Source organism: Monodon monoceros, unplaced genomic scaffold, assembly GCF_005190385.1.
Source record: "Monodon monoceros isolate NGI ecotype Baffin Bay Population unplaced genomic scaffold, NGI_Narwhal_1 Super_Scaffold_12, whole genome shotgun sequence".
In the NCBI taxonomy this organism is placed as follows: domain Eukaryota; kingdom Metazoa; phylum Chordata; class Mammalia; order Artiodactyla; family Monodontidae; genus Monodon; species Monodon monoceros.
In genome coordinates, this window is record NW_021703768.1 from 165,061,347 (window position 1) to 165,073,835 (window position 12,489).

The 12,489-nt window shown below is 59.0% G+C and overlaps 2 protein-coding genes across 6 annotated transcripts; one reads left to right on the forward strand and one right to left on the reverse strand.

The window, feature by feature from the left end:
• Window positions 1-1,699: 1,699 nt before the first annotated feature.
• On the reverse strand, window positions 1,700-4,749 carry IER2 (immediate early response 2). Its single transcript, XM_029218982.1, has one exon. It carries the CDS (start codon window positions 3,330-3,332, stop codon window positions 2,661-2,663), a length of 672 nt encoding a protein of 223 aa, XP_029074815.1. The 5' UTR covers window positions 3,333-4,749; the 3' UTR covers window positions 1,700-2,660.
• Window positions 4,750-6,480: 1,731 nt separating this feature from the next.
• STX10 (syntaxin 10) lies at window positions 6,481-12,412 on the forward strand. Of its 5 annotated transcripts, none has more exons than XM_029219060.1 (8): window positions 6,481-6,601; window positions 6,842-7,011; window positions 7,186-7,280; window positions 7,357-7,419; window positions 8,355-8,462; window positions 8,557-8,663; window positions 8,751-8,845; window positions 8,950-9,335. In XM_029219060.1, exons 1-8 carry the CDS (start codon window positions 6,567-6,569, stop codon window positions 9,024-9,026), a joined length of 750 nt encoding a protein of 249 aa, XP_029074893.1. In that variant the 5' UTR covers window positions 6,481-6,566; the 3' UTR covers window positions 9,027-9,335. The 5 variants fall into 5 exon arrangements, with proteins under 5 accessions (XP_029074893.1, XP_029074891.1, XP_029074895.1 ...); XM_029219058.1 differs by lacking the exon at window positions 8,950-9,335 and adding an exon at window positions 10,698-12,412 and having other exon boundaries at window positions 6,511-6,601; XM_029219062.1 differs by lacking the exon at window positions 8,950-9,335 and adding an exon at window positions 10,698-10,732 and having other exon boundaries at window positions 6,511-6,601; window positions 8,557-8,659.
• The last annotated feature ends 77 nt before the right edge of the window (window positions 12,413-12,489 follow it).

The window sequence follows — 12,489 nt, forward strand, 5'->3', positions numbered from 1 at the left end:
GGCAGGAGGATTCTTAACCACTGCGCCACCAGGGAAGTCCCCAATTTGTGCCAATGCTGTAGTGAATACCCTTCTGGAACCTCTTTTTCCAGGCCTGAGGTTCCGTGGGGATCCACAGGCTATGAGATCTGTGACAGTTTTAGTTTTCACAGCTATTGTCCAATCGATTATTCCCCAGAGGGCTTGTCCCAATAACCCAATGCCATGTAATGGCGTGGAAAGTCCATGGCTCATCAGTGTCGACTGTTGTGACAAATTTTCAATTTTGTCTCTTCTGATGGGTGAAATGGGGTCTTGGGGAAGGGTATACGTTAAGCGGATGTATGTGAGGGGCACTTGGCCTGTCTCCCACAGCATCACCTCCAGCCCTCAGCCCCCAGTGACCGAGTACCGGAAACCCCCAGGCGGCTCGGGCGGGGGCGGGGGTCGGCCAAGCAGCTTCCCGTGGAAGGAAGCGCCCGGCGGTTCCTGCGACAGGATGCGCAGTGATGCCCCTCCCCAGCCGCCGGGGACTTCCCGGGGCCGGGCCAGGTTCTCGAGGGAGTTGCCCCCACGCGGACGCAATGAGCTACCGCGAGGGGTGTGGGGCTCCAGTCCCCCAGCATCCCACTGCGGAGCTGTGGGTCGGTCCCCCGAGTGGGCGGCACTAAAGTCTTTCACATTTCCCGGGAGGGAAACGGGCTGCGGTGGAGGCGAGATTCCCCTGAGGGGCCCTGAGGGAGGCAGGGAGGAGGGAGTGCGATGAGTGAACAACGCAGGAGGGGAGCCAGGGGCGGGCATTCGGGGGCGGGGCCGCCCTTCCCCCGCGCCCTCCTCCCTCAACCCTCGGGGTCAGGTCCCCCGGGTCTCGGGAGGCCAGCAGTGGCTGAGCCTGCCGTCTGGAGGCGGGGCTGGAGCTTTCCCGGCGCCTCCCGCCGCCCTCACCGCCCGCACCTGCGGCTCCTTTGTCCTCCCAACAGTCCCCACCCCCCACCCCCCACCCCCCAGCCCCAGTGCAACATCTACAGCCGCTCTCCTAAACCAGCACTGGGGAAATTGTGAGGGTTTCCTCCTCTCTGGGGGGCTAACCTGGGGATGGGGTGGGGCCAAAGCAAACAAGCGCTCCCACGGGAATTTCTAAACCTACAGCCTCGCAGGGAAGCTGTTGAGGCCCACTTTGCAGATGAGGAAACTGAGGCTGGGAGCACACCTCCTAGCCTGAACCACAGTTATACCGCCAGAGACTGGAACTGGGCATAAAGTGTGCTCCAAAGCTCACCTGCTCAGTTCCACCCCAGTTGTGGGAATCCCTGCTGATTCAGTTAATCAAGCGGGGGGGGGGGGGGGGAGGGAGGACTGTTGGGAGACATCCTTCAAGTCTCCAAAGGAGGTGTGGCCCCCCGACTCTGCTGCGGGCACAGTACCCAAAGTATCCCCCAAACGTCTGAACTCGGAAAGCACTCTGACCCAGCCAGAAATATAGGAGAATGTCCAAGGAACCCCCAAACGTGAGAGGGTTAAGGAAAGGTCAGAGCACCAGGCAATCAGCACTCAGTGCTCTGGCAAAGAAAAGGCGCCCGGCCCCTTCCCGCCCACTCTGCCCACGTGGTAGCCGGTCAGACCGGTTTCTGGGGCCCCAGCAAGCCGCCAGCCAGCTCCTGACCCCTTAACCCTGCCCCTCCCCCACCAGGGAAGAAAACCAGACGGGCTCCACAGACTTTTTCTTCAAATGTTCTTTATTTTCCTATCTGGCATTTCTAGCAAAAAGGCCAGACAGATGGAGTTAACAGAATCCACCACAGTAAAGGTAAACAGAACCCCCCTCCCCCAAAACTGGCCCAGTCTCACCAGCAACTGATCCCAGCTCAGCTTTACAGCGCTCTGAACAACCCCCTCCCCCCATTTCCGTGATTCAGACCAGGAACGTCTGGGTTGACTGTGTCTGTTGGTCTGAGGGAGGCTCAAGCTTGAGACTGTCAACATATTCCCACCTCTCACACACCAGATGAGAAAAATTTTAACCTGAAATTAGATCTGCCCTCTGCCCCCGAAGGCGTAGGGGCTCGGGGCAATAACCCACACCACGCGGAGGCGAAGTGACTCAGGCCGCCCTCCTCCCATTCCCCTGGGCGTCCACACCCCAGATCCTCCTCCCAGGCCTCACACCCACGCAAGGCAACAGGAAGCTCCCCACGTCTGCCCATGAGGCAACGATGACCGCTTGCACAAGTATGTCACTGGAGGGGGAAGGGGAGTGCCTGGAATTCTCTGAGGTTGGAAACGCAAACACCAACTATTGAAAAACCTTGAAAGGGCAGCACAGCCCCCAGTAAAAAATAAAGTACGACCCTGAGGAGTTTAAAGAACCAAAGCTCCCTTCTCCAAGTCCCAGAAGGAGAGCGTAAGGTCCATATCCCAGTCCGTTAAGACAGCACCTGTGGGCGCGGCAGGTCTGGGGGAAGACGCCCGCGCCCCCGGCTCAGGTTTCTTGGTGCCGCCGCTGCACACAGGTGGCGACGGCACCCCGTGGGTAGAGTCCCTCTCAGGGCATCTCAGCAGCCAGGGCGGCTGCCCCTCTCCACGGTTTCCACGGGCGCTCCCCCGGGGGTGGGCCTCGCCTTGGGTCTGCTCACTCTGGCCTACGGTTCGGCCCGCGCTCTGGTAGCGCCGCTCACGGACCCTCAGAAGGCCACCACGGCCCGCACCAGCACGTTCAGCATATTGTCCGCCGGGCGGCAAGCCGGCTTCGCCTCGCACGCCGGCGGCGCCGTCGGGGGCGCGGCGGGGCTGCAGTTCAGGAGGCCAGAGAAGCGCCTCTGCAGGACACGCGCCAGGTTGGGGAAGGCGCCCTCCGCTTGCGCCGGAGGGGGCTGCAGGCGATCAAGGACGTCCGAAGAGGCCCTTTCCTCCTCCTCCTCTTCTTCTAGGCGGGCTTTCTTACTCGGGACCAGTGCAGCGTCCCCACCGTCGCTCAGGCTGCAGCTCCGCCGCTTGCGGCTGACTTTGGCGGGGCGCTGGGCACTGCGGGCAGGGGTCTCCTCCGCTCTCGGTGTCTCCCGCGTGTCCATGGGCTCCGGAGAGGGCTGCTCACCGTCGCAGGGCGCTACCTCTGCTGCGGCTTCCGCTTCCCGCGGCGGGTGCAGGCAAGGGTCAGGGGAGCGGGCGGGCGGCAAGGGCACCTCGGGCTCCTGGGCTTCCACCTTGGCCGAGAGGTAGAGCTCCCGGGCGCTGCGCATGACCAGCGACAGCTGCAGACTCCGGTGCAGCCGCAGGCCACCGCGCTGCATGCGCGAATGGTACATCTTCCACACCGACAGGGTCATGATGCGTTGCGCCTCCTTCTGCACTTCCATAGCTGCTTGACGGAGGGGCGAAGGCGGCGGGGACACGCGGCTGGGCAGGGCAGGTGGCAGGTGCACACTGGACAAGGCGCTCGTTCACGCCTCTCTTTACAAGCCAACCCACGCTGAGACGCTGCCAGGACGCTCTACCCCGGCGCCCGCCACCCGGGCCCTTTTGTACCTCAAGTGAAGTCACTGAGACGCCCCGCCCAATCAGAAAGTCGCATCCGGGCTTTCCACAGCTCTGAGGCGAAAGACTCCTTAAAGCGACAGGGTGGAATTTACCGAGCAAAGAAAAGGGACCCGAACTCGTGAGAGGAGGAGCGTTCCCCAGTCCAAGCTGAGCTCTCGGGGTGGTCTGCTTCCTCAGGGCCCCCCACTGCACCCGCGCGCGGGCCCAGGGGACAGGCGCCGTGGGTGGGGCTCAGGGTCCACCCACGGGTTGCGTCTGGAGACCCCTGCGGGTCGTAGGCGGCACGTTTCCCTTCGCACCCGGGAAGACTTGGGTTCTAACCGGTACATCCCCCGTGGGAACTGTGCCTAGCATCTACCAGGCGCCTAATTAATGTCTTGTTTGATCCCCCGTGGGAACTGTGCCTAGCATCTACCAGGCGCCTAATTAATGTCTTGTTTTTGTTTTTTTAATCAATAACGATGCTTACACTTACTAAGCTCTTACTACGTGCCAGGCGCTAAAGGCTTTCCTTTCACAAACATCTCATTGATCTCTCACCTCCACTCCGCGGAGGGTAGTTATATCTTATTTCTTCAGGTGAGGAAACCGAGGCAGAATGACTCGTCCAATATTTGCTAAACGAATAAATGAGCCACGGCGGTGAAAGGGGACCACTGGAACCTGAAGCTCTCCTGTCTCTCCAGCGTCCGCCAGCCCCCGTCACTCCCCTCGTTTGGAAGCAGTTAAGAAAGCGGGACACACTGGCTGGCTCTAGGGCAAAGTTGCCCACTACACGGGCGGCGGACGTCTGCAGACACAAGCGCAGCCCAGGCTGCCATCTCTGCGCTCCTCTTTGAGCATCCCCCCTCCGCCACCCCAGTTTCCGTCGGCACGAAATCCACCATGGGCGTGGAGCTCGTAAGGCGGAGGACCCGGCCGCAACACAGTCCGAGTGAACATGTGGCTGCGGTCCCCCAAACGACGCAGCCGTTCTCCGCCTCTGCTTCCCGGGAGGCGGAGTTGGGATAGGACCTAGAAACTGAGCCACGCATTGATAGAGCAGATAGATAGAAAACATCGGCCCCACCTTCCGCTACGCACTACAGTTCCAAGAAAACCTAATTCCAGTTCCTCAGAAAATGCAGAATTGTTCGAACAGCTCCATTCACTCGTGGTGCGGGCCCTTTAAGGGGAGGCTTCCCCCGACACACACACACACACACACACACACACACACACTGGTGCGCGACACACACACACACACTGGTGCGCGACACACACACACACACACACACACACACACACACACACACACACACACACACACACACACACACACTGGTGCGCGAACCTTCCCGCCACTAGATCTGCCAGACTTCCACAACTATATTTGGAAGTAATGACGTAGGGCATGCGCGCTAGCCGCTTCCGGCTGCCCATATAAGGACTGGGGCCAGGATCTCTATAAAAGACTTCAGCCGGCTTTTTCCAGGCCAGCGGGCGGGCGTGGGTGGTGCCTTACCCTCCTGGCAGGCCCCCTCCGCTCTCCCTCTCCCAGCCGCTAGAGCTGGTTGGAGCCCCCGCTTTCCGGAGCGGCGTCCATGGGGGCCCGCGGAGAGCGAGAAGAAACTTTCGCTTCCTTCCCTCCGGAGTCCAGGAAGGTGTGACGCCCCTCCGGAAAGCCCCCTGCCGGCAGGTAGGGGCCACCTCAGGGCTCACACTGACGCCATCTCCCAGAGACCTACACAAAGACCTTGCCAACACAAGCAGCTACTCCCTGAGGACCACTACATTCCTGTCCCCGCCCCCCCCCCATGGAGACCCTGCCAGGCCCCCTCTCATGTATTCCTGCCCCTCCGCCAAAAAATTGCTCTTCTCGTGCACATTTGGAGCATGCTCATGTCCCCCACTCCCAACCCCGGCACATGAAAACAACAATTATTCTCTCTTCTAAAAGACTTCTCCCAAAACTGTCCCCATTCAGCGATCCTGCCACATATTACGGCAACCTGCTGAGGACGCCCCCATCCTCCCCCCCCACGAAACTCCACAATGACATCCCCAGCCCAGACGCTATCTCTGACACACAACGGGGGCGACCCTCCGAGGACTTCCTCAGACATCCCGCTCCAGAGATCAGGACCCCACTCAGCCGACAGCTGCCTCCCGCCCCCATAAAAAAAGTGCTTTCCCGGAGACCCCACACAGAAGGGCTCTGTCACACAGGTGGCGACCCTATGAGTCCCTCTCCAGACAGTCCTGACCCCTCCTCACAAGCAGAGGATTTCCCTGCAGACCATCCTCAGAGCCACCACCACACCCACTCCCGCACCCCCAGGCTCGCACCCAGAAAGACCTCACCCCCCAGAAGCATCTCCGGGCCCCCACTCGCGGCCAACCCGCCCTAGGGCGATCTCGAGGCGTCCCTCCTCCGCAGGAAAAAAGAGGAGGAGACAGTCCAGCAGAACTCCCCACACTTCACCCTGCCCCCGCGGGAAGGTGGGGATACCACCTCTCCCAATACTCCTTACCAAACCTGCCACTCCCGACCCTGGGCTGGGACCATCTCTCATCTCCCATCTCCTAGGACAGCATCTAGGTGCAGGCTCAGGGAGCCCATGAAGATGATCTACAAATTGAATGAGCCCCTTCCCCAGCCATAATCTCTCCTGATTTAAAGGAGACTATTATTATTTACATTGCCCGGAAGGGAAACAGGTTGCGCAGCAACAATCCGAGAGGTTGGGTCTCGAACCGAGGGATTTGGAGCTCTGAGTCGAACCCAGCCAGACGGAACTAGGACAACTCCGGGGACCAGGACGCGAAGGGGCGGTACGTGCAGACAGGAAGCCGTCTCTGCCCACAACCAAGATGGCGAAAGAGAGAGCGGATGTTTCCGCACTTCGGGCTGCCAAGGCCTCTCTTTCTCTCCTGGCGGCCCAGCTCTCAATGATGGCAGTGGTCACGTGACGGGGGCGGGGGTGACGGCTCGTTTTGCACCTCTTGGAGGGAACCAGCTTCCCAGGCCGAGAGGGGAGGGGGCTTGGCTTCGGGCGGGTGAGGGGCGTGACATGTCACTCGAAGATCCGTTTTTTGTAGTCCGAGGGTGAGTGACAGCGATGGGGAAGGACAGAGGGTGTGCTGTCCCCCTGCCAGCCAGTGCCCGCGTGCCATACGAAGCATGTCAGGCATTCTGGGCACCGCCGTCGGGATCGCCCCGTGGCCGTGTGGGAGGGGTACGCAGTGGGATATGAGGGTCTCCTGAGTCCCCAGCTCGTTTGGGGGCGCAGTGGTGGGAGGGAGGACCGCCTGCCCCCAGCCGCGCCCGCTGTGCCCCTGCCCGCAGCGAGGTGCAGAAGGCCGTGAACACGGCCCGCGGGCTTTACCAGCGGTGGTGCGAGCTTCTGCATGAGGGCGCGGCGGTCGGACGCGAGGAGCTGGACTGGACGACCAATGAGCTGCGGAATGGCCTGCGCAGCATCGAGTGGGACCTCGAGGACCTGGAGGAGACCATCGATATCCTGGGGGGGGGGGGGGGGGGGGGGGCGGCAGGGGAGAGCCCATTGAAGTGGCAGTGGGCCGTGGGAGCCAGCCCTCGGGGAGGCTGGACACCTAGGAGGTGTTTGAGGGCTTTGAGGCAGAGGAAGGCGTTCTGTCGGGTCTGGCCTTGACTCTTGACTCGCGGCTTACGCATAGTGGAAGCCAACCCAGGCAAGTTCAAGCTCCCAGCCGGAGACCTGCAGGAGAGAAAGGTGTTTGTGGAGAGGATGCGGGAAGCAGTCCAGGTGAAGAGAGTTTCCAGTGGGGTGAGGGTGGGGAGGTTGGGGTATCATTACTCTCTGATGCTGTCCTTACCCCTAGGAAATGAAGGACCATATGGTCAGCCCGGCAGCCATAGCCTTCATGGAGAGGAATAATAGAGAGGTAAAGGCATCCCGACCCAGTATCCTCACCCCCTGTCTCTCGGGGTGACCCTCCCCTTGGGAGTGCAAGCCACCCTCTGTGTCAGTGCTCATCTTCTCTGTGCACAGTTGTCTCCATGCTGTCTACCCGCCTGCTCTTTCTGGATGGATGTGTACACCTGAGCTTCTTCTGTGTGTATAATCTCTTCTGCCTTCTCCTGTGGGTCTATACTGGTTTCCTGTGTGTGTGGGGTGGCCTATCTCCTTTTTTTTTTTTTTTTTAGCTCTCTGTGTTACTGTTTTCAGGATTTGATGCTTACCTTTTTAATCTGTGTGTGCACTTGACCTCTCCGAACTTGACCTCTGAGTGGATCCCCACCTGCCTTGTGCATGCACACCATTTTCCTCTGTGGGTGTGCTTGCCCCATGTGTGTACCCACTCATGCCTTTTGTGCGCATTCTCTCTGCTGCCTCTGTCTGTACACCTTTTCCCTCTATGTTGTGTGTTCATTCTTGCATGTTGTAAACAGCAGCCTCACCCATTAAACCCACATGGGGTCTGGGAGGGTGGAGGGCTGAGGTCTGCAGCAGCTTGGAGTCCTATAGCATGCCTTCCATGTGTGCTGCTTTGGGTATTAAAGTTCAATTCTTAAATACATGTGTTTATAGGATAATAAGTGTTCTCCCTGGATTAATTCATTAAACCCTTATTCCATCCTCAGGAAACAGGAATTATAGCTCTCCCCATTTTACAGATGAGGAAACTGAGGCACAGGGAAGTCAAGTGACATGGCCTCGGGGTCACCTTGCTAGTAAGTGGTGGCTCTGAGGAACCCAGGCCGTCCCACTCCAGAGACTGCCTTCCTGACAAACCACCATCTAAATTTGCCACAAACCTTGTCTGTCTCTGCCGTGAGTGGGCGACCCTCCCTGAGCCTGTGGTCTTGGCCTCCACAGATGCTGACAGGCAAGCCAGCCACCCTGAAGTCAACCAGCGACTTGCTGGACGCCAGTGTGGTCTCAACCACCTCTCGCTACATTGAAGAGCAGCAGGCCACACAGCAGGTGTGTGTGGGTGGCTGGAGGCCCCGGGCTGGAGGAGCCTTCAGGCAGCTCAGGGCTCCCTGCCGACCGCAGTTCCCACCCCTCCAACCTGCAGCTGATCATGGACCAGCAGGACCAACAGCTGGAAATGGTGTCTGGGAGTATCCAGGTTCTGAAGCACATGTCCGGCCGCGTCGGGGAGGAGCTAAATGAGCAGGGCATGTGAGGCCAGGACCCTGGGGGTGGGCCAGGAACCCTTGGCCAGCTGCACAGACCCTCCAGGGGCTGATTACCTCCTGATCTCGGCAGTATGCTGGACACCTTTGCTCATGAGATGGACCACACCCAGTCCCGGATGGATGGGGTCCTCAGGAAGATGGCCAAAGTATCCCACATGACCAGTGGTGAGTCCCGTGGAGGGGGGGGGGGGGGGCAATTCGGCGGGGGGGGGGGGGGGTTGTGGGTGGTGCTGCCTCCCCTCTATGAACTCTGACCCTCTTGCTCCCAGACCGCCGACAGTGGTGTGCCATTGTGGTGCTGCTGGGGGTGCTTCTCCTGGCCCTCATCCTGTTCTTCTCTCTCTGATCCTGGTCCTCCCCAGGAAGTTGGTCCCTCCAGCCGGGGGGGTCAGCAGAGCCTTGCCCCCTGGGAGGAGGGGGATCATGCCTGGGGAGCTGTCCCAAGGCTTCATCCAGAGCCAGTAGGACCCTCATGGCCCTGGGTGGGAGCTCCCACCACTGGTTCTGTCTCAAGTGCGCTTAGGGGGTGGTGGAGGTAGGGGGACCTCAGACACGCCCCTCCCCATCTCTCCTTCCCGTGCCCCCAAGCCATCGCTTTGCCCGTGTGCCTTCTACATGTGTCAACTTGGAAATAAAATCCCAGCCTTTGTTATATACATTTGTATCGTATGATGTGTCGATCTGAACTTGTGGCTGTCCCTGAATGGGAACTCCTGTTCTAAGCCCCCTGCTTGCACACGCTGGGGCCAAGTGTGCATGTGTGTGTTAAGGATTTCAATGGTTGGTATTTGGTGCAGAAAAGACTATTCTGGTTTATTTCTTGGATTTCATGATGGATAATTTTATTACCATCGAAATTCCAAACACTGATTCTTCTTGAGCTTTTGAAGTTCAGCCTAAACGTCTTTTGCTTGTTCTTTGTCTAAGGTAGGTAGGTGAGTCCCTTAGCTGTGGAACTGAGCTGTCACTTCCGAGGGGCCTCTGAGTACCACTAGGCTCCCTCATACACCTGGTCACTTCGATCCCTCTGTGATGCTTCACTCTAACAAGAAAGCATTTGTAAATTTAAGGGCTTTGCCATAGAGCCTTCCTGAGTAGGAGAAATGATTCCTATAAGCCAGGTAAACTTGTAAGTGCTGTGAATCTACTTATTGTCTTAGATGTTTCCATCTTGAGCATTATGTAGTCAGGCATCAGGCCCACCCTTCTCAGTCGCTCATTTATACATTGTAAAGTGCTCTTACAAGGATGTCTGTCATTCCATTAGGCTGATTTGTCAAAGAGAACCAAATATGTTCAGATTATTTTTTTTTGGTCGCACCATGTGGCTTTTGGGATCTTAATTCCCCGATCAGGGATCGAACCCAGGCCCCCTGCAGTGGAAGCGTAGAGTCTTAACTACTGGACCGCCAGGGAATTCTGCTCTCCCCCCCCCCACACACACTTATTTTTTAAATGCAAAACCACTACCACTAATGCTGTGGTTCAGGTTGTCTTGATCCATTCTACACGTCTTCCTGGGGTTAAAAAGATGTGCTTCTGGGAGTCTGACAGTGTTTCCACCTACCTGGGCTTGCCTACATGTTAAGACAGGCAGACTTCCTGTTACTTGAAGTGACTCTGGACCAGAGTCACCTGAGGATTTTTGTTGATGCTGCTGTTGGCTCCCCCAAACCCCTGCTTTCTGTTGGTTGAAGCTGGGCTTCAGGACTCCAGAGGGGGCTGGTCTTACTGAAGCATGCCCAAGTCACCCTGTGAATTGAGTCACCCTCAAGCATCTGCCCCAAGGAAGTCTGGAGCTCCCTCCCATCATCATGGGGTGGTGAGACCTGGACTGGGCGGAGAGGAAACCCCTTGTCCACCTCCCCAGCAAAGATCTTTTGATTTGATGGAATCCCTAAGGTCTGTCAGTAGTCTTCCCACACTACTTGAGACATCTCTGAATCAATGGGACCCTAGGGCACGTTGCATCTTTTCTATTTCGGTTGTTAGAACATTTTCCCACTCATATCCTCAGGGCCCTACAGCTCTTCCAGTTTTTTTTGTCTTTTGGCCACCGTGCACAGCATGTGGGATCTTAGTTCCCTGACCAACCCGTGCCACCTGCAGTGGAAGCGCAGAGTCTTAACCACTGGACCACCAGGGAAGTCCCTCTTCCAGGTATTTTAAACAACCACCCGACTTTAGTGTTCCTTCTGACTTTAGTGCTCCTTCCAGACGCAGTGGCTCGGGACGGGGCGAAGGGTGTGGGCTTAACTACGTTCAGGACACGTTTCTGGGGCTGGGAGTGTCAAATACCATGGAAGGGCAGCAAGTGGATCTGTAATACAGATAATTCCATGGAGCAGCTGCCCTTCTAGCTTTGGAGGGGCTCCCGTGGGACGCCCATGCAGGATTTAGGGCCCACACGTGTGAGGGAAGAGCCTAGGGAGGGTGTTGTTTGTACATACTGGGTCAACCTGGAAGCTGCTGGAAGCTGTTTTCCCACCTAAAGAGGGCCCTCCCCTCAGGCCGACATTCTGAGGCATGACGTTTGGCATGGCCGTTCTGAGCACACCCCAAGCCGGGCCCCCACCGCATTTGTCAGTGTGAAGCCCTGGGGAATGGGGATGTCGCTCTGCGGAAGGAGGGGGGCCCTCGTGTGCAGCCAGCGTCCCTTCCTGGGCCCACCACCCCGCGCCCCCAGTGAGCAGCTTGGAGCAGGGCTGTTACAAAGGCGTTTAGTTTATTCTCCTCATCAGTATCACTGATATTCTCATGGTTCACATTTCCCAGTGCGGCTCCTCTTCTTACAGTAGTTAATGTGCAATCTCACTTATGGGCCCGGGGAGGAGGGGCTCGGCCCAGGGCAGGGAGGGTGTTGGCACTCCACGCGGACAGGGCGGGTGGTCTGTCCTGCGTGAAAGAGACGTGGGTGAATGGGCGGCCGGGGGAGGTGGAGGGGGGCCCCCATAGTCTTTTTTTGCGTTGGTCGGTGATCCTCCATTCATGTTCCTTCCTGGCTGCCCCGGGGGGTGGGGGGGTTGGGGGGGTCCATGCAGCTCAGGGCAGGGCAGGGCCAGGGGAAGGGAAAGCAGGAAAAGCAGCAGGCCGCCCAAGAACGGGGAGGGCAGGGCGGGAGGGCGCAGGGGTGGCTCCTGGGGTAAGGCACAACCCTGTCTTTGGCTCTCCTGGTGAGGAGTTTCCTCCCCTGCGCCCCTGCCCAGCCCCTCTCCCCCGCCCCCTCCCCAGACCTATACACACAGTCCAGGGAGCCAGGGGCACCTCCTGGAGTCCCTGAAACAAGAGGGCTCTGCCACCCAACCCAGTGCTGCAGGGGCTCGGAGGAGGGACGGGGCAAGCCCCACCCAAGGACAAGGCGAGGAGGGGCTGGACAGGGGCCTGCCCAGGACAAGGGGGTGGGGAGGGAGAAGACCCCAGTCCCAGAGAGCTGGCCCCCGCTAAGGCCTGGAAGGAGGGGAGCGCCTGGGGACTCCTGCTTCCTTTGGGGGTCTGGCTGGAGCCCCAGCCCACCCCTCGGCCTTGGTCGGCCCGGCAGCTTGCCAAGTGACCAGGATATTGTGCTTTGGGATCTACGCTGGGGTGGGGTGTCGAGGCCAGGATGAGGGGGCAGGGGAGGTGCGACTAAGGTGCTTGTGCTTTAGCTGGGGCTGACTCCCCTCCCCCACGCACTCGGACCGGCTGAGGGCTAAGGTACTGGGGCTGGGCCAGGAAAGCAGAGCGTCAGGGCCCCGCTGGTCTGACCCCACCCCCACTCCCACCCCCACCCCCCCACCCCCCCCCCCCCCCCCCCCCCGCCCAACGCAGAT